The sequence below is a fragment of the Cyanistes caeruleus genome, chromosome 18, assembly GCF_971803275.1.
Source record: "Cyanistes caeruleus chromosome 18, bCyaCae1.hap1.1, whole genome shotgun sequence".
In the NCBI taxonomy this organism is placed as follows: domain Eukaryota; kingdom Metazoa; phylum Chordata; class Aves; order Passeriformes; family Paridae; genus Cyanistes; species Cyanistes caeruleus.
The window spans coordinates 7,958,229-7,985,907 of record NC_141718.1 but is presented as its reverse complement, the minus strand read 5'-3'; the positions used below and the strand labels follow the sequence as shown (position 1 = coordinate 7,985,907).

Below are 27,679 nucleotides of genomic sequence, written 5' to 3'. Positions count from 1 at the left end.
AGCCTTCCTGCTGCTTTCAGCCCTTCTCTGATGGCAGAGGGCGTGTGGAAGGAGCTCCAGAAGCTGCGTTGGGCAGAGGGCGGCGCGGCCGCCCCGCGGGGCCCCGGGAGCTGCCTCCCCGCATTCCAGGAATTGTTTGCGGCCCCGCCCGCCCCGGCCCCGCCCCGGCCCCGCCTCGGCCCCGCCCCCGAGCGTCCCTTAAAGGGGCCGGCACCGCTCCCTCAGCTCCAGCCCCGCCCCTGCCGCCCCTCCCGGCCGGGCAGCGCCGCCATGGCGCTGGAATTGGAGCCGTCCGCGGCTCCCCTGAGCTCCTTCCTGAGGGACTTCCCGGCGCCGCTGGGCCCGGGGGAGCCGCTGCCGTGGAGCTCCGCGGGGAGCGGCGCCCTGAGCAGGGCCGAGGTGCCGGGCGCGCTGGCCGAGCGAGCCAGGAGCCTCCTGGGCAGCAGGTGAGGGGGCGGCGGGGCGGGCGGGGGTCCGGCCGGGCTGCCCCGGGGGCGGCTGCTGTGAGGAAGCGGGGCCGGGCTGGCAGCGGGGCCGCAGCAGGTGCAGGCGCGGGAGGCGCTTCCTCCTGACACGGGGCCCGCCGGGGGCGGGGGAGAGCCCTCAGCGTCTCCACGGAATTTTAGGTTTAGAGACCTATTTGTTATTATTCCCCTTTCTAAGTTACTTTTGGGCACCGTTAATAGCATGCTTCTATTCAGGCCATAGGCCTTCGGCCCCGTGCCTTCATAGTATTGTTTGTGTGTGCTTTTCAAAAATACTTCTCTCCCACTCTCGGTACGGATTCAGTTACAAGCCTGCAATTAGCGCGATTCCTGTGGTGGAGTGCCAGCAGCGTGAATTCAGGTCCCTCAGGGCACCTGTGTGGGTCAGCTTGGAAGTCTGGGCGGGAGGGAGTCCGTGAGGTGCCTCGCTGGGCTGCCAGGGGTAAGAAGCGAGCCAGCTCCAGGGGTGTTCAGCTCCCCAGCACTCCTAAGTGGGATGTGCTTGTGTGGGTTTCTCAAGCTGATGTTTTCTTAAAACTTCAGGATTATAGTCACACCACTGCTGGAACACACATCTACACCTCAGTGATGCTTCTGCCATCCTGTGACTGCATCCTCATAACCTTCATCCTGACCAGTTTAGACTTCCTCTTTAATACTGATAAGAATTTGAATGTTACTTACTTCTTTTGGCCAGTTAGTGCTTCATCAAGAACAAGTTATCTCCCACCAATTTCTTGTCTCCTGATACTCCACTCTCTTACTGTACTTCATCAGTAGGGCCTGTGCACTCCAGCTGTTATGAAGTTTCCACCGCAATCTGCTTTGCTAACCTGCTTTTAAGAGTCAGGAACAGGGGATTGTGGATGGTCTAAAAGAACGTGAGTAGTGATCAGACTGTGCTGTGGTACTGGGGTGTGGAGAAGACTGGTTCTGGTTTGGTATATGCTGAATGTTACTTGGTTATTAGAGGAAATTTATAGATAGTAAACATGATTTGAATTACTTGCCTTTTTAACTATCATCTGATGAATTTATGAACACCAAATAGATTTTTTGTTGTTGTCATTGAAAGTGTATAGGTGATTTTTAGATATTTAAATTATCTGGGAAGTTTGCCTTAAAAATCAAGTTACTCCTACACATTACAGAGATGATTATGAACATAAATACTCACTTAAACGGTATGCCTAAATCTGAAGATGAGAAATCCATACCAAAGAAATACAATTTCTTACTCTGTAGTTTAAAAAGGCCCAGATAATCATTGCATTATTTAGTTGTGCTTTGAATAAATTGCTCTTGAACAAAACACAGCTGTTGCATTCCACAGCGAGATTGCAAATTCATCACATGCATTGAATCTTTGAACTCTGTGGAGTAAGAGTGGTTCTGGGTGAGTGCTTTAAAGAACAGGGTAATGCCAGTCTTGAACAAATATTTATCACATGGCACCCACTGTGCCACACAGGCCAGGCTGATGCTCTCTACCATTGATTTAGAGAGGAAAGTATAAGGCTGTAGAATTATGGGATGTGTTACTCCAACTGCAGTGCTTTAAAAATCAGTATTTCTGAGCTGTGCATCTGCTGACATTCTGTTGTTGTCTGTTGGGCACCGTAACAAGCAGAAACAGAAGAGGAATGATGGTTTTGCAATACTTTCACCTCACCTGTCACGCCTGGTGTTTACACAGAGAGTAGCCTGCCAGTGTCAGAAGCTTCATTTTTCACATACCTGCCCTGCAGCCAGTTTTGGCTCCACAGCCTCTCTTGTGGAGCTGCCCAAGTCCTGAGCTGGCAATAAAAAAAAAAAAGGAAGAGAAAGAGAGCTAAAGTAAAGCAGAATTGAAGTACAGCAATCTAATTATTAATTCTTCTTTTCATAAAATATTTTTGAAAAACAAAATAGATAAGAAAAGTGTTTTTATGAATTGTCATGGCTGGCTGCAGGCAGCTCTGTGTTTGGGTGAAGCCATGAGTTTGAGTGTAATGTAGTATACCTGAAGTGTCAAATGTAGGGATCCCTGCAGAATTTTAACTCAGTTTTCGACTCCTATAACATAGAGAAACCTCATCTTGCAGTTGCAAAAAGGCTGCATTTTCCTGCTGGGTAGGCGAAGTTCTTGCATGTGGAGAAAAAGACTGATACAGCCCAAGGCCAAGACAGGAATCTTGCATTTTGAAATTGCAGGCCTTCCTCTTATAATCCCTGTAATTAGGAACTAAAACTGAAGTCTCTGATTGTGTGAGAAATTGCCAACATTACTTTTATCCCCACCATGTTTGTTACTGTGGATCAATTCAAAGTGCAGCTTTGAAGGCTAAATAAACTTTTCTGTTGATGTGAATCCTCAATAAAATAGATGAGGGAATAGTAAGGAAATAAGAGAAGGATGTTAAAGATTTTAAAGAATGGAAGAGTAAGGGCAAGGACTGACATCAGAAGATATTTAAATGTTTGTATAAAAGTTGAAGATGCAGAAGTGATGCCAGATTAATGTGCAGGAGGCCACTGTAGTTGAGATCCAGCCATCTGCATGCTGTCATGGCAGCATCCCAAACACATGGATGGTGACTCGGTGAAAAACACACACCCTCAAATATCACTGTGTTATTCTACGTAGTTTTAACACTATGAAGGAGTTATTGGATGTACCTTGCTGGCTTCTGGCATTGTTGCTTGATCTCTGTTTCCTGAGTGAGAGATTTCTCTAACACTCCAGCATCACAGAATGTATTTTGCATGGTGATTAGTACTGATGAAGGATTTCTTTGTAGATCAAAGTATTATTGGGAATCAAGTTTGACACTCAGTTCTGCTGTTCTGCTTTTCATTTCTGTGTTGTCAGGTACTTAATTCACACATGCACAGATGTTTGGGTCATGCCCAGAAGGGCCCAAACCAATCAAGGTCCATAGGCAATAAAGGCCCAGCAATATCCTTGGCTCATGAGACAACATATGGTGATGTTTAGCTTGTTCTTCCAGTTGCTTGGAGGCACAAACCTTTGTGCCTTTGCAATGAGGAATGTTGTTCCTCCACTACTGATCAGGATTTCTGTTGAGAAGAGAATGGGCCAAAAAGTAACTTCGGTTTGGTCCAACAAGGAGTTTCTGAATGCTGTTGCTTGCTCCTCCAAGGCTGCACACATCTTTTTATATGGAAGCAGCTGGATACATCAGGCTAATCCCTGAATGTCCTAATCTAAAATGAATTATTTTAATTTCTACAAATGCAGCTACCATAGTGGAACAACAGCTAAGCATTTTGCTCTCTGGCAGGCCTTGCCTCTAAATCACTAATCTAGTGAAATTTTGCAGGTATTTCTACTTTGAATAGTTCATTTAAATTGATGAAACTGCCTGCTGCTAACTGCAGCTAAATACATAAATAACATTTTGACGAATCAAAGCAGCATAAGTAATCTTGATTTGCGGAATTTTAATTAACATACACTTTTGTGTAATTGCTGTGTTCTGGTAATCTATGAAAATAGGTGAACGTGAATGAAGTGGCCATTAGTTACTTCCCAAGCTTTAGAAATTACCCTGAAATATTCCTGACTTTCACTGCAGCAGAGTATGAAATGAGAACAGACCCCCAAATATAGAAATTTCATCTTCCCCTTCATAGGAGCTGAAACTTGTGTGGCCATCCTGTGACATATCCAAAGAACAATGTGAAATTCCTGCAGCCTTCCTGTTGGAGATTTCCTACAATAACAGTTGAGAGACTTGGGTTTCCTGTTCTGCCCCCTCCCAAGCGATGTGCTGTTGCCTCAGCATCCTGTTTTGTGTCTTTGTGCTTTACACTGTAGTGCTTACACCAAGGTGTGGCCCTGGTGTCTTTATTTCCAGTATTCCTTCTTTTAGAGTAGTTAATTCAGCAGTTCTGATATTTTGATGTTTTAATGTGATTTAAGTATGAGGAGGGGAAACGGAATCTTACTTGGCTTCTGATTTCCCAATCTCTTTTTAAAATGCTCTTCAGTCTCTTCCTCTGTGGAAACTACTTTCTACTTTGACCTCTGCTTTTAATAAATTCCCTAAAACTTACTTCCTTATTCCTAATTTGAACAATTTGATGTAATGCACGGGTAGTTCTCCTTGATTTGGAACGTGTTTGCATATTTTACTCATAACCTGTGTGAAACACCCTTTCTGTTGTTGTTTCAGGATAAATACTCAATTTTAAAACAGTGTGTTTAGAGCTTAATTGAAAAGTGGCTTTTGTGGAATTAAGCCTCTCCTGTTCTGCTGTGGGGTTTTTCTTCCTGCTGAGAATGAAATGGGAGTAGCAGGTGACTCTTCATTGCACATTTTGTGTAAAAACTGTTCAGTAATGACTGAAGGGCCTGAACAGATGGATTCTGGATTCTAAAGCTGCTGCTTCTGGTAGTTTCATAAGAAAAGCTGGGGAAAAAACTGCTTCATGTAACTATAAGAGATGGAAATTCTGTGTGTGGCACTGTTTATGTATTTGTTTTGAATTCCCTCTTGCTCATCTCCTTTAATGACCTGATGTCATTAGCACACGAAACAACTTCCTGTGCATTGTAGAATGTCAGATGTTCTCTCCTTAGTGGATATATACTTGTACTTTTCTGGCCACCATCACCCTGGGAACTCTGGGTAGTGCTCTAATAAATGCTAATGCTTAAAGCTGCTTGAGTGGAAACATTCTGTAGTTGATTATAAGAATAAAAAGAGAAAGGGAAATAAAAGTAGCAGTTTGGAGGGAAAATACTGAATACAAGCAGCTTTTGTTTATGAGGAAACTTGTGACCTGCTATTATTTTGGCAGTGTGAGAGGATCTTTCATTTGCTGGAGAACTGCTGGCATTTGCAGATCTGCACTAAACCCACTGCTGATAGAGCTGTAACATGCTAGAAACACACCCTGAGCTGGCAGTGGCAGAGCTGTGCTCTGTGTGATCTTTGGCTGTTACAGAACCCATGGAGTAAATAGGGGCACATCTTCCCTTGGACATAAGTCAGCTGCAGCTGCCTTGTGCTAGAGCTTGTGCTTTCAGATATAGCACTTCTTTCTCCCCAACATGTGTGTGTATGCACACTCTGAAAGGAAAAGAGGATTATACACTGGTGCTCTGGCCTGCAGTACCACTGCTGCCTTCTTGCCATGACTTTGGTAATAATGTCTAGAAACAAAATCATGTCACTTTTTTTAAAAATCTGAAAGATGAGTGATCAATATTTGGCCAGGACCGTTGTAATCTCTTGTGCTTTATTTTATACAGACAGATTTTCTGATAGTACTGTGGGACAATGTGTGCATTTGTGGTGGGGGGAATATGAATTCTTTTGCTTGTGAAACAGGTAAATAAAAATGCAAAAGTCTTTGTGTAAACATGGGGTATTTGCTGTGTCCTAGAGAGGCTGTGTGCCACCCTCCAAGGTGCCACAGAACTCATTCCTCTGCTCCCAGTGCTAAAGAGAAGCTTTTTGGGGTCTGCCCAAAAATCTGCTGTATTACTCTGTGTCCTCAAAGCCACTGTAAGCTGGGCAGGGAGCACTGCAGGAATCTGTCACCTGTTTTCAAGCTTTTGTAAAAAGTTTAGTTTTAGCTGAGGCTCTGGCCAAGGTGTGGTGGCCTGACCTTTGATGCTCTGGCTGCTTCTCCCATACCAAAAAACCTGTTTGCTCAAGACTTCTGAATATACCTTTTAATAAAATAAGGGAGGAGGAAAAGAGGTGGGAACATCTTTGAGCTGGTGACTTGTTTGCAACACTTGCTGCAAGTGTACTGGGCATTTAATGACCGAAATAAAAACGAGTCAGAAGTTATCTTACTGTGTTTCTGCTTACAAAAGAGCATGTATATATTTTGGGTGTTTTCTTTCTGAAGACTGGTACTAAAAGGATCAGTAACAGTCTTATGATTGTCCTTATGTACATGATTACACTGTAGCTGGACACCACTGTGGTAGTGTGACAGTTGGTCTTTTGAAATTAAATAAAATAGATAACTAAATTGTATTGCAAAAGAGAAACAAGGTGAGCAAGAGAAGTAAGTTCTGTTCTGTAACTTATGCCAAATCTAAAGTATGCAAAATATCATAATTGCATTTTACTTCTGTGTGTAACTTTATTTTGGCCCAGAGGTATGTGTATCAGCAGGAACTTTGCATAGCTCCTTTCACCAGTACTGTGTGTGCCCAGTAGTCCAGAATCTTTCAAGGAGGAGGGTGGCAAATAAATTTAAGTGTCATCTTATTAGTATAGGTATTGCTTTAACTTGCCTCTTTTAGCTATACTCAGGTTCTTGAAACGAGTCTTGTATTTTACTGTGAGTTGCTGGATGATACGAGCTCCATGTTCCAGCCACTGTTGATCTGACTTCAGCTGCTGGTGAAGCTATGATGCCTCATCTGCACTGTTACGACATGCTTTAATTCTCTTGAAATATTTTTAATTGTGGTCAAAACATACCCTTTGTTAGCAAAGAAATAGCCTGCAGCAAAGAAATTCATGGTCTGTTTACTACTAGCCTGTGTGTGCTGAGGCTGAGTGTTTAGTGATGTATGTCAGAGAGATGGGGCTAACATGTTTCTTCTAAGATTCTCTTGAAGTAGCATCCTGTGCATGGGACACACCCCACCAGCTTTCCTCTTCTTCCCAATACAGTTGGTTTTCCACTTAGGAAACAACTACAGTGTTCCTTCTGTTTCATGGAGATTAAATTATGCTTGGTTCAGCTCATCACCGGGGTTTCTTGGGCTTCTTTGAAAGGAAGATTTTAACAATAAATGACATTCTTCTTTGCTTACAGGAAATGTTTGAAGTCTTCAATGGTAATTGCAGTAGGTTACTTTTACACTGGTTGCCATAGGTACTGTGGCTGTTTCCAGATACTCTCCAGCCAAGTGAGACCTTGTAGCTCACAACTAAAGCAGCAGTCCTTGCTGTTTTTTAATGACACATTCTGTTAACTCTTAAAAAATCTCTGATTTAGAAAGTGAACTTAGAACTGGTGAACTCTGGACCTGAATGAAAGATGCCATTCCTTGGAGCTCCATTTACTTGAGCTCAAGTGAAAACCAGTCTTGCCAATACGGTAATGTGATAATAAAGCGTTAATAAAGTAATCACAAATATGTTCTCTTTGGAACTGAAATTGAACTAAATAGGTTTGGTAATTTTTTAGTCTTTGTCTTTTTTTAGTGTGTCAGAATCAATTGTTTGATGTTGCTGTCTGCATAACAAAATCCCAATAAATAACCACTTTCTTACAGATTTGAAGAACTATGGAAGGGGAGGAAATAATTAGGAAGCAAAGATGAAGCATATCCGTACTGAGGAATCACTGAATTTCCTTCTTAGGAACTGGGTGGCAGCTGGAAAAAGTTGAAGGATGTGACATAATTCATAATTTTTTTCTTTTTTTACAGGCATCCTGGAAGCAGAGGTTTATACAGGACTTGTGCATTATAGCATTTAGTAGATTTCCTTTTGTTTAAGCTGCTTTTTATGGACCCAGTTCAGCAATCCTGGACTCTGGAAAGCAGAAATGTACAAGGTTTAAAATCAAAGTATTAAGCTCTCTTCTGATGCTGAGCTGTGAACCCAGGCGAGATTTGATTTTTTCCTCCAGCATAGCAGAGAAATTCTGAAGATGTCTGAAGCTGTGGCTCTCACTGCGCTGTTAAATGCATTGCTGTTTTCTTTTTGTTTCTTGTCTCTATTCTTGGAGCTGAAATGTGCTTTGACTAAAGCTTCTGACTTTCAGTGGTATCAACAACACATCTGACATTGTTTGTGGGGCTTATATTTTTGTAGTCCTTTCTTTTTCTCTTATGCAAACAATAACAGGAAGAAAGATTTTTGGAGGGCAGGGGGTGCCATATCTGTTTTGGGTGTATTTCTTGCCTGACCTTTTAAAGGGCTGTCTGTCAGTGTCAGAGTTCTTATAAGCAGGCATTGTTACTTTAACTGAGCTAGGAAAGGAGCTGACTCCCCTAAACATATTAGCCTTAAAAAAGAAATAAAAAGTCACATTCTGTTTTCCCTTGATGTGACATGACTGCAGCTAGCACTGAAAGGACTGCTAACACATTGCCATCTATTTGAAGTACCGAAATAACTCATTAAATTGGGCTGTCACTGCCACAGAATGCGTGGCATAAAGCAGGCCTGTGTTGGAGCCTGCTGACTGACACAATGCTTTCTGTTTGCTGCCACGGGAGGTACTCATACACGGCTGTGAGGATGTGACAAGGCCCCTCTTTCAGGAGCACAATGGCAAAATGCATTTCAGCTTGTTGTCACTGGGATCTAAAACCCTGCAGTCTTCCCCTCCCTGCCCTTCTGCACGCACTAGCCACTCATTGCTGAGCAACATCACAGACCAGTTGCTTCCACCATTTCATACTCCCCAGCAAACCAGTTTTATGCAGAACTTTCTAAATGTTTCCTGGCAAAACAAAGTCTTGTCCTTGACTTGCTGTAGGTGCCTTAAATGTGATATTTGCTTTGGTTCTGTAATTTGATACCGTGTGGGAGTCAAACACTCCATGAACAATGGATAAAGTGGCTTTTTATGGATGTTGTTGCTTATTCTTCATTGTGCTCATAGAAAATGGCTGAAACATGTGTTTTATACTGTAGTTATTAGTGCTTGCCATGAGACTATAGTGAATATAGGAATTATTTTATAGTAGCTGCCTTTTGGACTTGGACAGGACTTATTCGTTTACAGATTCAAAACCATTATAGCAAGTGTGTTCTTCTTATGAAGCATGTGGCTTGAATAAAGCATTGAATGAACAGGAGATGTTGAACAGATCATGTAGCATTGTCTTCTAGATGCCCACCTAAAAGCTTTGTCTAAATCATAAGTCTTGGAGTCTCTTCTCATCCTAGTCACAACTCTTTGCATCTTTTACCTGGGTGGTTTCTTTGGAAAACTTCCAGTCAGAATAAACTGAATGATAAGGGCTGGAGGTTAGCACTAAGCATGACTTTTCTTGTGAGGGAAAGGAGAGTTCCAAGTAAATTTTTAGAGATTTGCATCTACCACAATGCTGAGATCTTGCTACTGTCTGTGGTGAGATTGTTGACTGCAACAAGAAATGCTGTGTAGTAAGTAGAAACAAAATGTGTGTGTTTAGAGGCTGGAATTGAAGGTAGCAGTTTCCATCTGAGAGCTCAAGAGAGAGGTACCATCTGTGACTGGAGTGTGAGGCAACAGTTTGAAAATATGATTCATGCACTTCTTCCTCTTTACATTCTTGAGAAAGCAGTTGTCTAACTGAGGATCTTACTAAAGATTTGTGTGAATAAATATTGAACATATGGTTTGCTCTACTAGTTTACTAATGAAGTTTGTATTATCATGTAATGATTTCTGAGTCTGAGGTTACCAGCCATACACTGTGAGGTTGTAGCTCAGTTTAAACTAATGCAGTCTATTTTGCTTTCCCTTCCTTTTCTTACCAGCAGAGATGTTTCACCACTTCTTGCAGCATCATTGATCCATGCTGCAGTTGATGAAGTTCTCCAAACAGACTTGACTGAATTTAAGCTGCAAAATGTGGAAACAGAGGGAGAAGGAGATGAGGAAAGATTCACCTGTAAGTATACTTCTTCCAACTGTGGTTTTCCCAGAGGCTGTCTTTCAGAAGACTTCAGTGTTTTGAAATGTTTCCCAGATTTATTTGGTTAGACTGCCTGGCAAGCAGCAGTGAATGGAACTTGATTTGCTTTTGCTGTGTATCTGTGGGATGAAAGGAAGCTGTGCTAGTTTTGTGGGCAAAATGCAAACACAGTGTTTGGAGCCCTGATTGATCCTGTGGATTGGCTTTCTGGAAGGGAAGAGTGTGTCATTTTCCTTTTGGTGTGACCTTAGCTAATTACTCCTGTGTTTTGACATTGACATAACCACAGTTGTTGTACGGTCAGACCAACACCTTAAACTCACCCATATAAACCATCTTGCTTTTGTCTTGGCAACCAGATTCTGACTTCTCCACATCTTGAACATCCTGAAACTTTAGATCTTTCTCTCGGCAAGTTGCTCAGTAGTCTCTATTGAGGATTTCTTTTCTTCCCACTCTCACCTATAAAGGTGGGATGCTGAGGGAAAAGGAGCCTTGCATATATCTTTTACCTGATGCCTGCATTTTCTCCTGAGTGAACTGGAGAGAGAACAGACCTTGTTGTCTGAGTACTGGGTTTGTGCCTTGTGTAACAGATGGTCCTACTGCATTTACGTGCTGGAGTGTTTAACATTAGACTTCACCAAACCTTCAGTCCCAGTGCCAGGAATTTAAATGGAGCAGGATGCAGGCAGAGTAGAAGATAAAAATGGAATAGAGATGTCTTAGGCAAACCAGTCTGTTCTGTAAGAGAGAATACTCACCCTCCTATTTCCCTAGGATGGCTTGAAAGACACTTTAGTGAGCCCCAAACAGCGTAGTGCAATGACCAGGATATGACATTTCCCAGAAACTTCTTTCAGCATTCATGTCCAGGTCTGAAACGGCAGGAGGGGGAACTCAGTTAATTAAGTCATGCTGCACCCTGATTGTTATCCCTCACCTTAATGCCTGTGGCCTTCACTTACTGCAGCTAACCTGACCTGAGGCAGGACTCTGCCTTGAGGGGGAGCTGGCAAATACATGAATTCAGTGTGACCAGGTCACTGTAGCCTATACAGGAAAGTCAAAGGCAGCATATTGTTACTCACCTAGGATAATTATGTCAGTTTGCACAAAGCAGTTGGAAACTGTTATCAGAGCATCCTGCAGTCTGTGCTGCGGACTCTTTGTTGAGTCCCATGTAATTATCTTTGAAGTGAACTATAGCAGTAATGTAAGACATGAATCCTATACACTTGTGAGCCTAGGATTGTAATCTCTAGTTCTGTGTTTTATGTAAATCTTGGGCCACAAACCAAAATTAATCCTATCTGAATAATAAAGAAATAACATCTAGAAACAAGGAGTAATGAAGAACTTGATAGGACATGGATGTTTTCTTGGTCACAAGCATCTGATGTCTCTGGTTACTATATATTGGGGATATTTGTAGAATTTTCAGGCTGCTGTTTTACTCTGAAGGCCATAAAGATAGGACTGGAGTCTGCTTTTAAGATAGTACAGACACAATTGGAAAATCCTTGGATGAGTTTCATGTTGAACTACTTCACATTCTTTCTCACTATTCCTTGTTGACATATGCCCTGGAGCCCTTCCTGTTCTGATGGTTGAAACAATCTTTAATTTCCATTCTATATATTCCTGTCTATTTTGGTTGTTCATTCTTGTCACCATTGTCATTTAGATCAAATCTCTACTGACCATTCATTCCCCTATTGAACAGGACGGCAATCTGCTCTTTGTTCAGGTACTTGCATTGCCTGATCTCAGTAAGGAACAGCTACTTTAAAGGTGTTCATTTTTCTGCACCCTTGGACTGTGCTTGTTTTCCCTTATCTTGTAATTGCTATTACATCACTTTAACTGTACAACTAGAAGGAAAGCTGTTCCTCGTGCTACAGCACAGTATGGACTCTCTTCCTGCACTGCAGTAATAAATCTGCCAAAAAAAGCATTCTTGGAATGAAAGAGAAGTGATTATGTAAAAGCAACAGTGGGGGTGTGTGTGCACGTGTGAGTACCACTGCTTGTGGTACACTGCAGAAGCATTTTTGCTGTTAAGGTACTAAACTCTTTGTCAGAATTCACAAGCTTAATATTTAAACAGCAGTATGTATCTTTGAGTCAGTTTTAGTGTAGACATTTACAGATCTGTAAAGTAACAGCTGTAGGCAAGGCTGTCTGAGATGCTGTCCTATTTTGTTATTTTTTGTATGGGATGATTTAATATTTGAAGGTTTTTATAGCTTGTCCATTAACACCTACATATTAAGCAAATTAAAAGTAATTTTGGTTAGTATGTAGTGGCTGCTAATCAAAAGTGTGTGTTTAAATTTAAGCTTTCAATTCTCCAGGCCCAAAGATGCATTTGAAACTGGCCAGCCACTGTTGCTGAGGGGAAAAAAAACAACTTTAGAACCAGGAGTTATAGAAAGGAATTCTGAGGCAGCTTTAATGCTAGTAATATTAGCAAGAGTCAGGATAAAATAGATATAGGAAAGATAGTGCATGCACTGCAGTTCTTTAGATTATACACTAGTGACCAGCAAATTATTTTTGCTCTATAAATCTTTTTTCAGTGTGTTTTGAAGTTAGTTGATTTAGCATTGAGGCAGGTTTCCTATTCAAATAACAAAATTTTATATTGTTACCTGTTTAGAGGGATACTGTGTTGCAAATCTAGACACAATGCCAAGCACCAAGCCATTCAGTCTGATGAACAAGTTTGGGTTAATTGATCTTTGGGATCTATCCAGAAAAGGATTTGAGTGTCTAGCTGGAGCTTTTCACACTGTGCCCAATAGTTGTTTACAGTTCTGCTCTGTAATGACAAAGCTGGAGAGTAGTGGAAGTGTTCTGTCCCTGCAGCTCCTACAATCACGAGTATTCAAAAAGGTAAAGATAACAGCTTAAAATTCTAATTTGCTCAGCTCAAGTATGAGTCGAGCTATTGACCTCAGCAAACATTTTCAGACTTCCTTGCTGTTTCAGTGGAAGTGGTTCAGTAGGACATAACCTGACCCAAAGCCAGGCCAGTGCTTTTTCATCCCTTGTGTCCAAGGCAACAGCAAACTCATCTTGAAGGTTTTTCTGCCCATTTGATGATTCCCTTTTCTTTTTCAGTATGTATGAACTCCTACCACCATATCTTACTAATTTTACTTAATAATATTTGTGTCTGATTTTTGGGGGTCTTTGTTAGGATTCTTGTAATGTAATCACCTACTTGACAAACCTCTACTTTGAAGAACTAGCAAGTAAAGAAGTTCCTATTATCCTTAAAGTTACACTGTTTTTCCATTGCAACTTTCTCTCCACATTATTCTCAGGACCTCATTTTAATTCTTGCAGAGCCTGTAAAGGCAGGGTGCTGGCAGCGTGTACGTAGCTGTAGGGAAAGAAACTTGAAGGAAAGACAGGCCAAAAGATGGGGTCATAGTGGGACACAGCACTTACTGTTTTGTCTCTGTGCTGTCAGTGCTGGATGGGGAGTCGCTGCAGCGCTGCTTTTTTAACAAGCTGCGGGACGTGTGCTCCGAGTGGCAGAAGCAGTTGCCACCGCTGAGGCCCCTGACACGCTTCCTGCTGGTGTCCATCCACGCCATCCGCAACACGCGGCGCAAGATGGAGGATCGCCACGTCCTGCTCCCGGAGTTCAACCAGCTCTTCGGTCTCTCGGTGAGTCTGGACACAACAGGGGAAGCTGGCTGGGCAGCTTTGCAATATTGCTGTAAGCGCAGGGCCCTGGTGATGGACAATCTGATCATTTATTGTATGTGCACTGGAGCAAGGACTAAGTGACTCAGATTGCTGGGGGCCAACTACTGCCCTGATAAAGAAGTGATGCAGGGAGGATCTTGTGACTCTGGGATTTATGTCATAAGTTAGGAGATGGGAAGATAGAAAGCTCACCTAGTGTTATGTTGCTGGAGTTAAAATGTTCTTGTGACTGACACAACTTATATGTGGATTGAGAGCAGCCCTGAGGAGCAGGACTTGGGGGTGCTCGTTGATAAGAAGCTCAATATGACTCAGTGCTATGTGTCTGCAGCCCAGAAAGCCAAACATGTCCTGGGCTGAATCAAAAGCAGTGAGGGCGGCAGGCTGAGGAAGGGAAACCTGCTGCTCTACTCTGTTCTGATGAGATTTCACCCACAGAGCTGTGTCCAGCTCTGGAACCCACTATGTAAAAATGAGATGGACCTGCTGGACTGAGTCCAGAGGAGGCCACAAAGATAGTGAGAGTGCTGCAGCACCTCTGCTGTGAAGACAGAGAGCAGGGGTTGTTTAGCCTGGAGAAGGGAAGGCTCTGGGGACACCTTATAGCAACTTCCAGTGCTTAAAGGGGCTACAAGAGAGGCTTGGAGTAACCTGGTCAGTGGAAGGTGTCTGTCCCATGGCAGCGGGGCTGGAATTAGATGGTCTTGTAGGTCCCTTCCAACCCAAACCATTCTATGATATGGAGAACAGCATTTGTACAAGTGCCAATTCATGAAACTGCTGGAGGGCTATGTAACCAGCAGTCTGCTGCTTCAATGCCAGGTTATTTTGAAGGACATTAAGTGACTAACAGCAAACAAAGAAAAGTAATTGGCCTGCCAAGTACCCACTTTATCCATTTTGTACATGTGTAAATGGACTTTAATTGCCATTTGTATGGAAGAAAGCCCAGAATAAAAAAAAACTTTACTTGTTGGTACCAGTCTGTGAGCTATTTTGGTTTTGAACATGAATGTCTTCCTCTCCCTCACTCCCTGCAAAAGGATGACGTTGATCGTGCTTACTTTGCGGTGTTTGATGGCCATGGTGGAGTGGATGCTGCCAATTACTCAGCAACCCACTTACATGTCAACGTTGGGTTACATGAAGAGATTGTTAAGAATCCAGCTGAGGCCTTGAAATGCTCTTTCCAGAAGACAGATGAAATGTTTCTTTTCAAAGCCAAAAGAGAGGTGAGTGGGTAGAGATTAATTCCATTGTATTTAAATAACACTGAGAACTGTTGGACAATGTGGTATTATTCAGAAAACTTTGACAGTACAGTTTATTTGAATCACTGGCTTCTTTATGAAATTATGCTACATATGAAGGTTTTGTTTGATCAAATTATTTTGAGGAAAACGAGTGGTTGGGAGTGCAAGATGAGTAATTGAAAAGAAATGCTAAAGTGATTTAAATGATTCTGATATATCAGTTATTTGAGAGAATATATTTAATTACTGGTGCCTCCTTGTCTAAACCAGGCAGCCTCTAGATGTTCTGTTGTCCTACCTCTGACCTGGAAAAGAGATTTCTTTCTTCCTGATAATATGGTTGCTATCTTCCTCTTTCTTGTCCCACCATTAGTGTCACTGGTGATTATAGGTGAAAAATGTGCTCTTGGATTTAAATCAGACTCCTCAGTTCATTAAACCTATTGATTAAACCTTGTATTAAGTTGCTACGATGTACATTCTTTCTTCAAATCTACATTACACTGTTTGAAAACTCTTACTATACCAGTACTGTGGGAGTACTAGTTGTCAATGTCTTCATTTCTGTCAATGAGGTATGAAAGAGGGACCAGCATTTCATAAGATCTGACTCTCACTAATCTTCACAGGGAATCTAGCACAGTTAGATGTTTTTCCTTTGTTGACATTCTCATTTAAATACCCAAGGGTAAGGAGATCTGTGTGAAGCAAGAGATCTGTAGATGCTAGTGGTAGAGAATGTGAAAGGGATTGGAGGGACGTGTTTGTTTGTGAAATGTTCATTCTACTGAAATCCAGATCCTCCTGCTTTTCTGCATGTCTTTGTTTTAAACAACAGAGCTTTTAGTCTTCTAGATCAGTTTTGGAATTAATAGCAAGAGAAGGAGGAATATAAGAGACAGTATTAATCATCTGCATATTAGAAAATATGTTCATAAATAGTTTATTTCAAGTCTCTCTTCTATCTTGTACCTTTTTTCAAGTATGTGATTTAGGATTAGCAGGTCTAATCTACTGCATTTAATATGATTAAACCTAAGTTTTCAATATTGCCATATATCCTAGTAGGGTTCATTGAGTATTCACCTGACACACCTGTTTTCCTTCTGTAGAAGCTGCGGAGTGGCACAACAGGTGTGTCTGCATTGATTGTAGGGAACAAACTACACATAGCATGGCTGGGGGACTCTCAGGTGATGCTGGTGCAGCAAGGGAAAGCTGTGACATTAATGGAACCTCACAAACCAGAAAGAGAAGTAAGTCTGACTTGTTTTTTTCCTCTTAAGAGTGTGAAGTCAGATTCTCTCTTGAAACTTTTTGGAGTCAAGCCTTTTAAAGTGTTTGGTACTTTACATTATTATGTATGTATGTTAAGATGCATAGAATTAACAATTTCTTGTTTTACATCCACTCCTGTGTCTTGACAAGGTGATCCCTGCGCCTTACCTACTTGGAAGTACTAATGAATGGTACTGATAGTCCTGACTTCATTTCCTGCTCAGACTATTCAAAATTTGCAGTAATTTAAGACTTTCACAGGATTTTTGTGTGTGAATTTAAATCTGCCTTTTACAAAACATCTTAATAATTTCAGATTAATAGCAATTTAAAATGTTACCATAATGCAAATCTTTCATTATATGCAGTACTGTCATTGAAAAGCTAATGCTAATCTACTGGCCTAACTGGCTTAAAGTACATTGCATTTCCTATCTATTTTAAATAGCCAGATATTTTATTCCATGAAATTGGATGGGGACTTTGCAAGTTTAGCTGGCATTGCATGACCCTTTGCCTTCATTGCATAAATATTTGTAATAACTGAGTCATTAAAGGAGTATCAATGCAAAGACCATTGTTACTTAGCTTAGTTATCATGTATTTCATTCTGAACATTCACCCAATTGCTGTATGGAATGGGAAGAAGTGGCAGGAAAATTTACTCATCCATATGGGAAAGCATATGATGATACAAAAACTTGAGAATTCTGCCTTTTTCTGGACAAGCCATAGCAGGGATGGAAAGTAGTGGCTTGTTTCCAGTAATCCTGTGTGTACATTTCCATGCTAGATTCTGATATGTGTGTTTGCTATATTCATTGTAGAAATACAGAAGCTGGAGCAGCAAACAAAATGTATTCCACTTTTTTTTCAGGATGAGAGAGCAAGGATTGAGACTCTGGGTGGCTGTGTAACCTACATGGACTGCTGGAGGGTTAATGGTACCTTGGCTGTTTCCAGAGCAATTGGTGAGATAAACCATCAGAATCAGTAAACTTTGGATTAAAATTGATTGAAACACACCACCTGAGACTGTTTACTGTAAATGGTGTCTTGTTCAGCATCAAACAAATAGTAAACGACTTGCTGCCTTTGCCATAAGGCAGGGACTTACATGGCTTGCAGCTACATAAATATATTGGTTTTACCATGAGCATCAAATATTGTTTTATTTTACATACTAGCCATGATAGTCCTGGTTTTTTTTCTACAACTAATGCCTAAACTACTGTAAACAAATATGCAGATTTAATTTGTAAAAGTGGAGGAAGTAAATGTTTGTCTAGCCTTTTTATGTGCTCAAATATCTGAATTGTGAGGGAATTTTGTCCACTTTAATATGAATGTATCTTTCTCCTGGCTGTGAATCTTTCTGCTTAAGTCAAATCACTGCATTCTCCTTCAATAGCCAGCAGTTCAGGGCATTTTAATTGTAGTATTCTCACAATCTTATTAAACAAGCTTACTTTGCTAATTGCCAATTTGGGCAAAAAGAGGAAAAAACGCTGGGCAATACAATAGGTAAATGTATGAATGGGAGCAGATTAGTATGGAATTTGTATAATGCTGTTTGGATCAGTAATAACCCATGTTTGGTAAGTATGTCCATACAAAACTGATACACTAAACACAGTGACCAGATTCTTTGGGCATTGTGATGTACATCTGGATAGGTGAGAAAAATCACATTTTCATGGTATTCTGAAGGATGTACAGAAGGCACATCTGCAAAATGAAGGCCTGACTATCTCCTTGCACAAATGTATTTCTGAGAGAAAAAACTTGGGAATAAATTCCTTATTTTCCCTGCAAAATTAGGGGAGCGTAAATTAAAGTAACTCCTTAGAAACCCACTGGATTTAGGTAGGTTCCAAGCATCCTTAAAGAAACAAAAGGCTTCCATGCTTATTCCATGGTTTTTGTCTACTCTTGTCCTGCATCAGGTACTTCTGGAACATAATCTGGCTGTCCATGAGGATGGTAAAAGCAATTGGTGTGTAAAGAAGTACCTGTATACATCTAAAGTAAAAAAGCCTTTGCTTTGCTTGTTTGTCTCAGGTGACATCTGCCAGAAGCCCTATGTCTCTGGTGATGCAGATGGAGATTCCTTCGAGCTGACTGGCTCAGAAGATTACCTGCTCCTTGCCTGCGATGGATTCTTTGATGCCATCAAGCCCCACGAAGTTGTAGACTTGGTCCTGGATCATTTGATGCAGACTAAAGGTGTGGGGCTCAAAGCAGCAGAGAGACTGGTGGCTGCTGCCAAGGAAAATGGATCCAGTGACAACATCACTGTTCTGGTGGTGTTCTTGAGGGATCCTCAGGACATCCTGGCAGATTGTCTCAGAGACTCTAAGAGCCCTAGGGTTGATGGTGATGCTCAGAGCTCACCCTTTAACTTCCTCAGCTGCGAGGCAGTGACAGAATCTGTTTAGTCCAGAATGTTCAAGTAAGTTCATGTAAGGAACTGCTTTCCACTGAAGAAGTCTCTAATACAGAGGGCAAAATGTATCAGGAAAAAAGACAAATGGACAAATGTGGAACAGAAAGGCAAGATCCCTTTTACTGAGTCCCCATTTGTCTTTTCCTTCTCCTTTTTTTCCCCCCTCCCCTCAAAAAACGCTGAGCAGATGTGAAGATTTGTACAGCTATTTCTTCTCTGGGAGCAGACACTAAAGTGTGTCCCAGGGCTGTTGGTCATATCCCTCTGTCCTGGAAGTGGTAAGAAACTATAATATAGGTATAAGCTAATGGATGAAAATACGCATTTCATGAATTCTGAGTGAAAATTTGAATTAGTGCTTAGAAAGAGCACTGTATGTTGTACTTAACTGTGATGTTACTTTGGAAGGTGGAGGGGAGAAGCTGTCCCCACCAAGAAAAGCTTCTTCCTGTGTGTGTTCTGTAGGAACAGGCTTGGGGTGCAGGGACTGGGTGACACCAGTGTGCTGTGTAAGGTGCTTTTGGTTTGTACCAAAGATACTACAAGAATGATGTGGCCTCTTTATTCAAATAGAAACAGTTAACATTTGTGTATATGGAGAGGAGAAAATAAAACTGGATCTCCAGAAAAGCAGAAAAACTAGCTAGAAATATCCCAGGGAAAATGATAGAAATCAGCTGCTTTCTGGGATGCTCTGGTTTATAAACTGGAATCTGATATTTAACTGCACTGGATTATGTCTCCCTAACAAACATGCTCATTGGCTATTTGGCAACCTGAAAAGACCCCCTCTTGTGGTATTTGAGAGAGATGTTTACAGTTTGTGTGCTCAAGCAGGTAAATGTGCTCTTCCTGCCACTATTTTGTGTACTACAGCAGATGAGAAATTTATTTTTATCGTGTTTATTTGTTAATTTTCTGAACTTCACATTTGGAGGAATGTTTTGCAGTGTTACTTTATTTTGTTGTGGTTTTTATTTAAACTGGAATTTTCAAGTGGCTCTGTCTTTATTATCTGGTGTACAAAAACTGACTACCCTCAAGTGCCTTAAATATTTCACCCAAGGATTGCTGGCTGCTTATCATAATCTGGTGAGCCAGTTCCTAATTTTTAAAATGTGACTTTTTGTTTTCATTGATGTACTTAAATGTTTCAGTTTGTGAATTATTTTAGTGGTAACTAGGTTTCAAGAAAACATCTTTCATTGTTGCCAAATCTTGTGGTTTATAGTAAAAGCTTCGCTTGACTTTCTCCCTGCCCTGTGCAGAAAGCTCTAGAGATTTAATCATATAATAACAATCTGAGTAATTATTTCATTTAAAAAGTAACTTTTGGCCTTCACAAGAAAATTTAGTAACACAAACTAGAAACAGTTTAGTCACAATTCTTTATTAATTGAAGGTTAATTTGGCACACTTCATGAACCTCTTGGGTCTGAATAACTTTCTAAGGAACTGCAAAGCTCAGAGGATGAAAGAATTGTAATGAATATGTAAGGGTGTTACACAACAGCTCTATTCATGATGTGCTAGAGCCTGTGGTTGTGTTTTGTCTTGCCTGGCTAGCAGGAATCAACAAGATCTGAAGGCTCAATGGTAAATTTGTTATTAATTTCAGTGTCTAAACAAAAAGTGCTTTGCATCTGGCAGCAAGATTGTATGCCACATTTAGAAGCACATGTCATTGCAATATGTCAGTCCTGTTGATTAAAATATGGTGAGCATTAATGTTGCTTGGGAAGGAAGTTTAGGTAGAAGAGCTGGAATGGCTCAGAGGAAGAACAGAGCAGCACTATGTCCATAGTCTCTGGATCCTTTGTGGGATGATGCAGTGACCCAAGGCTTTTGCTGGAATTCCTGTGAATGATCCTACAGTTTTTAACGTAGGAACTCCTCAGTGACCTCTCTCACAGCAGCTCAGACAGTGACTGCCTTGTTTTGCCACAGCAGCTTTTCTGTCTTAAAATATATGGGGAAGGATTTCCCTTATGGCAGCCTGGTGGGGTGGGCATCAGTGTTTGTAGTGAACCTTCTTCAGTTAAGGAAGCCCTTAGACTTGTTCAGTAATCCCCTTGGATTTATCAACTCCTCTCTCTTTGACTTCTAGCCAGATACTCAATTGTATGCTAAATCCTGATGACCACTAGTGTCTCTTGGTGTCTTGGAAATAGTTCTATTATTAATATAGTAAGAATCATGCAGAATTGTTTGATTTCATTGTTATCTGAGGGTTATCAGGAGAAGGAAAAATTATTGTATTTATGAAGGAAGATATGAAATGTTGGTAAATTCATGATATGGTTTAGTTTCTGAAATTTGTCAAATTTCCTTAAAGGTGAAGGGGACTGAACAAGCCAAACTCTTTGTAATGTTTTTTTTTTTTTCAACCCTTTCTGGGCAGATTTGCATTACAGAGGAAAGAAAGTCTTAATTCTTTTGATGGTTGCTTGAATCTATGTGAGAATATCCTTTTTTGTTTCAGATTTGATAATTTCTGTTTTATGAGAGCTAAGTGGAATGGGCCTTTAGAAAGCTGTCTGTGGCAATCATAAAATCTAATTCTCAAGCAATGCTCTAGGGAAGAAATTCTGCATTCTTAAAAGCAGTTCCTTTACATTTGCATTCATTCTGACTGACATAGTGCTTCATTTCTTTGAGATGTAAATGGATAGGAACAGTCTTTGAGAACTCAGATTACAATGTGGATTAAAAGTATTTCTCTCAATTTCAGACTTCTTACTACCTTTGAAAAGTCTGGTCAGGTCAACAGAAATTGTAATGGGTCAAAAAAGGCAGTTTGTATCCCATTGCTAGAATAAGTAATTCCTAATGTGTCATTTGCAGGAAAATCCCAAATACGGTTTGGGGGGAAGCTGTAGAAATTAACTGAAGTATTCAAGACAAATGTTGAATAATTTTCGTGCCTTACTAGACTCCGAATGAATGTCTGCTGCTGCATTTTAGCACTCAGCAGAAGAAAAATCGTTTTTTAAAGGAGCCTGAATTTTTAAAATAGAGCACACTTAAATTCTTTTGTTCTTTGACTGGAAACTAGCTTCAGTTGTTCTGCTTAGTGGGTATCCAACACCTTTTTTGCTTATTCATGCTTCTACCTTCCCTTCCTTTCCCCATCTTCTCCTTCCAAGCCACACACCTATGACAGTGAATATTCTGGGTATGACAGAGACAAGATTAAAATTTTACAAATAACATTTGTTGGGGGGGTTCATTTTGGCTTTTTTTTCCTAAGAATACAGATGATAGAAACATGGAAAAAAAATTTAGAACAGAGGGAGATTAAGTAAAATCCACCCTCTGAGTGATGGAGGAGTGAAAGAGAGAGACAGGAATGCATTTAAGTATTATTAATGCCTATTTTAAAAAGGAAGTGGGCTGGAAAATAGAGCTACAAATGTCAGTTCTTTAGAGTGAAATACCAGTGCTTGAAAGAGTTAGAAACACACCCATTAAAAAGGCAGAGCTCAGCTGTGGTAACTCTGTCTTCAAAGAGCCAAAGAAGAAATAGCCCTGAAAGTGTCCAAGGTGATTTACTGTGACCCCTCAATGCTATCTTGGTAGCTAATGCTCCTAAATGGGTTTTTCCAAACATCCTCCCATGTAAAGTGGTGCTAAGAGGGAGCACCCAGCCTCTGCAGTTCCTGGTCACTGTGCAAGTGCTGCTGTGAGTAACTGTGGAGTGTGTTAATGAGTGGAGGGGATGGTTGAGCCCTGCAGGATGAGTAATTGGGCACCAAGTGGTTACAACAGTGCTGGCAGCAGAGTAGTGTTAATCACAGTGATGACTTTAATAGCATTCAATAGACACTTAATTCAAAGTCAGATGCAATACTGCTCTTTTACAAAGCATTTCCAGTGTCATTAACCTTCTGTCATGAGGAGCCACTAAAATTTCCACTTTTTTGTTACATGTTGGGAAAAGTGCTTCTCTTGCTTTCTGCATCCTGGAGATAATTTGGCTGATTGCACTGAAAAACCTATGTTCAGTTGATAGCTTAGATCACTTCTTTGGGGTTGAAGCTTCCCTCCCAGACAAAAAAAAAAAAAACAACAAACAAAAAACCCCCACGTAAAATTAACCTAAATACTTGAAAAACTAACCTAAAAAAGATATTTCTAAAACAAGTGGCTAAGAACTTTTGTAAATGTTATTTGTGAATGGCATTGCAGAAAAGATGAGCAGCAAATACCCTTAATCTATAAAGGGCATAGACAAAAAAGTCAAAGTTAATATTCCAGCTCTATTCTTAGTGCAAGTTTGCCTCTGTTGGTTAAATTATTTGTATTCCTGTGGATGCAGGTACTGAATGTGCAGCACCAGTCATTGTCTCTTTTTACTCTTATAGTGTTGAAGTATCAAGGAAATGCTTTAGGGAGAAGGTGGGGGGATGTTAGCCACAACAGAGCAGATTGCAGATGATTCATGTATAATTTAACTCTGGTTAAGCCTGAATTAAATTTTCCTGCTTAGTTCTATTACTGTCCCTTTTGCAATTGGGTCTGTGCCTTCAGACAGATTCCTACTAGGAAAAAATTTCCATTTCCTACTAGTAAAAAAGTCCATTCCCCCTTTTTGAGGAGCAAACCCTTCTGATGAACAAAACTCTACCCAGGAAGGATTGAAGAAGGAGAAAAATGAAATTTCAAATGAATGCAGAACTTCCCAATCTGCATGAAGTTATGTACTCTCCCTAAACACAAATTTATAGCAGGTCTGGTTGCATTTAAGTAGTGCTGGAGACCAGGGAGATTTCTGCCAAGCTCATCATAACCTTTCAAACAGCACCAAAACCGAGAGGCTGGTCCTCTCTTCATTACTAAATGTAGCCAAACAACCAGCCAGCCCTATGGAATATTTGTTTTGCAGCATTGACAGCCCTTAAGAGCTAAGCCAGACGTGCTTTCTGTATGTATTTTGGTTGGGCTTAATATATTTCTTGGATTTTATTTAATTTAAAGCTATTTTTACTTACGTAAGTCATGTCAGCTGAGAAGTAAACAAATGGAGAATTGAAGGAGAGACTGTTCCTCTGAACATGTGTCATAGACACTTGTTAAAATAATGCCTTAAAATGAGCTGGTAGGTTTTTGTGACAGATAACCTTATCTCTGCATGGAACAGAAACCAAAATCTTCCAGAGAATCACTTAAACCTTTGTTTTGGTGTGACCCATCAGACCTGAACACTCACAAGCGTATCAGTGTCCCTGGTTTAATGTGTGTTCCAAGCTGTGCATGCTGCTGCTGGTGCACACAAAAATAAACAAGGGACAGCTGTGCTGGCCACATCGAAAATTTAGCAAGATGCAGCTTTTGTTAAGCAGAGGAGGATAAAATCAATAGGAAAAGAAATGTTTTCAAGCTTCTTGGAATGCAAACAATGGAATAAAAAAAAAGCAGCCTAGAAGAGTTGGCAGTGCGCTGTCGGCTGAAAACCACTGTTTCAAGCAAATTAATTTGGCTGTTTTGTAATGTCTGTTTTATTTTGATAACAAACTCCTCTCAGTTAGTTTTATGTCTTATTATGTGCTCTTTAGTGGAAGAGACAAGATACGTTCAGCTCCTTAGAAAGTTAAATATATCTGGGCTTTGTGACTAGCTAGATTCTGATTATGGAATTTTCTTTCAACTATTAAACCTGATTACTAATTTCCAGGAGATATTAATGTATCAAATACTGAAGCTATTACTGATTAAATGGTTCTGGATTTCCATGCACAGGAATGTCATTGGTCCTTCCTGATCCAGTGGATCACTCCTTGAAGTTATTTATCCTTTTTGAGGCCATACATTAGGCAGGTAAAAGGTTTGTTGCTTTGGCAAATAGAGCTGAAATGTGTGACCATCATTCCTGCCAGGAACTATTTATCCTTTTACTTAAGCAATGATGGTTCTTTCTGGGTGTCCAAGGCTAAAGATATAATAGGTAGGAAACCAGGGTGATCCTATGGGGACCTTCTCAGGGCAATAAAAATACTTCTTTTTTTTGTGGTGCCCTTTATAACTCTGTGAAAAGGCATTCAGCTGAATATTGCATGATTAATGCTGCTTTCTTTGTCTGTTTTTTGCACTTTTTTTTCCTTCGGTGTATTTAATAATAGCAAGATATTTGTTTTATTTGGGGTCAAAGCTTTATACTGACAATAAAAAAGGCCAGTATAAAGTTTTTAACTCTAAGTTCCTTTAACTTAATGACTTTACTTTTAACTTCTTCTGAAAGTCAGTTTTGCTCTGTGTCCTCTCTGTTTTCTTCCCAATTTTCTTTATCTTATGTCCTTTTACATTGTCGCCCTCTCCCTCCCTAAAATGCTGCTTTTTATGCTATAAAATCTGTTGGCTGTTAAGTTAGTTTAGTTACCACTTTGTAATTTTCACTTCATCTGTGTCCATAGTGAATTTGGTCTGATCTTTGGAGGCCTGCAACACCAAGAGTGTGAAAAGAACCATGTCAGCTAGGAAGATAAGAGACTACAATAACTATTGCTTTGGCATGGACCAGTACTGGATATGTAAGAAGAAAATCCTGTTATTTGTATTGTACTCCATAGGAACACTTAAGCTTATTTCAGGTAACAATAGCTCTCACCCTGATTACCGGACTTCAGAAACGTTCTTGTCTCTGTCCTTCCTTATTTCTGCAGATTGTTTGTGTTTTCAAACATTTGCACTGTTGAGAGTGGGGGGAAAACTTTCTGCCTTCCTTCCCCTCCCCAGCTCTCTCTCCTGCCCCAGTTGGCTGAGCAGTCAGGATAGGAGCAGCAGCACGAGCCTGAGACTCAGCAACCTCTCAGTCAGTGCCATTCTTCAGGGTCTGCCCTGTACTGTAATGCCAGCCTGTGCTTGAGGAGTGGTGAGACCTCTGTAACTACTCCTGCTGACTTAAAAATATATCTTCTTATCAGTATTAAAATAGTACAAGAGCAGAGCTGTTTCTTTAGGCACATTTCTTGCCACTGTGTTGGCTGATGAACCTTGAATGAAAGTAAGAGGGCCAGTGACTTTGAAATAGGAGCTCTTAGCCAAGTTTTGTAGAATCATAGTCCTTATTTATTTTGTATGCTGTCTGCACTTGTGACCCTGAGCAGAAAAGCTGCAGTACAGCAGGTTTTATAAGCTGTGGCTTAACCAGTTATCTAGTCTCTTAAAACTCTTATTTAAGCTGACTGGTTTTATGCACAAGTCAAAAACCTGTTGTCATTGATCATTAAATGCTATGCATATTGTACATTCATTTACATGGATTGTTCTAATAGTGCTTGTGTGTATTATGCTACGTTACCATATTTTTTCTATATGTATGTATTGCATGAGGTTTAATTGCTGGGAATTTTTTGTACTGTCACTTTTGTATTCACACAATGCCTCATGTATCTATTTGCATATTGCAAGAAGATGTTTCAAAACAGTGATTGGAAACAGGTGGGGATAAGAACTTGCCACTGTAGGATCCAATGGTTCTGAAGTATTAATAAAGTATAGTGATTTGAAACACTGTTTGTTTATTTTCTTAAAGATCTATTTCATTCTAATATTTCAAATACCTCATGTTGCAACTTTTTTCATATAGGTCCTGTTGCACATCTTTGAGTGGTTGCCCTGTCTCACCACCTTACCTTCTTCCATAGGGCTTTTCTGGGAAAAGAGATCAGTGGAAGCACTAGAAGGAAGTAATCCTTGGGATTACACAGTGTGATTAATTGAAAAGATGAACGTTACTGAATCCATTTCAGGACTGTGTACTTCTAATTCATTGATTTGATCTGTTCCTTCTTTTTCCCAGCTGACCACAGTGACAATGCAGGTTAAGTGGGGTGTACTGCCTGTGTCTTGCAGCAACAGGATAATGATCTGAAAGACCCTGTTGCAGCCAGAGATGGTGACAATTTATTTACTTGCATACTTGTTAAAGAAGTGGTCTTTGACCATTGAAGTGGAAGGCTGGGGCATGAATTCTTGGAGTATGTTAGGGCTAATATATTACAAAACACAGAAAATTCTAAGAGGGATAGTAACCTGAAATACAAGTAAGGCTTGGAAGCTAAGCTAACCTGTGATTGTTTCTGAAGTGCAGGTGTTCATATCCTCAGAAGAGGAAGACATAAGGATTGCAAGACAGAGATGGGACACTTGACAAAAGGCAAGGTTTAACAAGGGGATCTGAGAGATGCAATCTTTCAGGAAGTTTGTCTAAATGCTTTTGTATTTATCCTAGAGAAGAGAATAAAAGTCTACAGGAGCCCAGAATGCTGCATCACAGAGAAACAGATAAGGATTTCTTGAAATACAAAAATAAGTATAACCATAATGAGTCATCAGGTGTATTTTGGTCAAGATGTTGTGGGCATGTTTGAACCTACTTCAGATCAAGCCTCAAGTCTCTTAAAAATATCATCCATTTCATGGTTCTAAATGTCTTTTTTTGTTTTTTTTTATTTTATTTTTTTAACAGTAAGAATTGCAGGGGTGAAACTTCACTTTTAATAATCTCTAAAAAAGCAGCAAATTCCCAGAAGAGTGTAGGCTGGGGATTTGCTTGACTAGTTTTAGCAACAGTTTTCCAGCCTGTGATTCACTGGGCTCACCAGGGAGCACAAGCAGCAGCTGACTACCACTGTTCTTCTCTGGTTTTGTAAAGCAGCTGTGGGAATCCATCAGCCAGGTAACTCCACAGTCCAAAGGCAACTACAGCTGATCTTTGCCGATAACACAGAGCCGAACAAAGTCACTCCAGTGTCTCATGGGAATCCCTGGTGCTTCCCAACAGAGGGCGCTGCATTCCTCTAGGTTTGAGCCCATTCCAGCTGCAGTTGAGAACAGGACTGGACACCACTGTTGTTTCTTCTTGCTGCTGCTCAGTATT

At 40.6% G+C, this 27,679-nt stretch overlaps 1 protein-coding gene across 8 annotated transcripts; it reads left to right on the top strand.

Moving 5' to 3' along the window:
- The first annotated feature begins 128 nt into the window (after positions 1-128).
- PPM1F (protein phosphatase, Mg2+/Mn2+ dependent 1F) lies at positions 129-26,308 on the top strand. Of its 8 annotated transcripts, none has more exons than XM_086856314.1 (8): positions 129-446; positions 9,947-10,077; positions 13,583-13,782; positions 14,868-15,056; positions 16,190-16,333; positions 17,233-17,326; positions 18,417-18,807; positions 25,212-26,308. In XM_086856314.1, exons 1-7 carry the CDS (start codon positions 271-273, stop codon positions 18,791-18,793), a joined length of 1,311 nt encoding a protein of 436 aa, XP_086712440.1. In that variant the 5' UTR covers positions 129-270; the 3' UTR covers positions 18,794-18,807; positions 25,212-26,308. The 8 variants fall into 8 exon arrangements, 6 of the variants coding, with proteins under 6 accessions (XP_086712440.1, XP_086712439.1, XP_086712438.1 ...); XR_015277803.1 differs by having other exon boundaries at positions 168-446; positions 18,417-18,908; XM_086856312.1 differs by having other exon boundaries at positions 190-446; positions 9,944-10,077.
- The last annotated feature ends 1,371 nt before the right edge of the window (positions 26,309-27,679 follow it).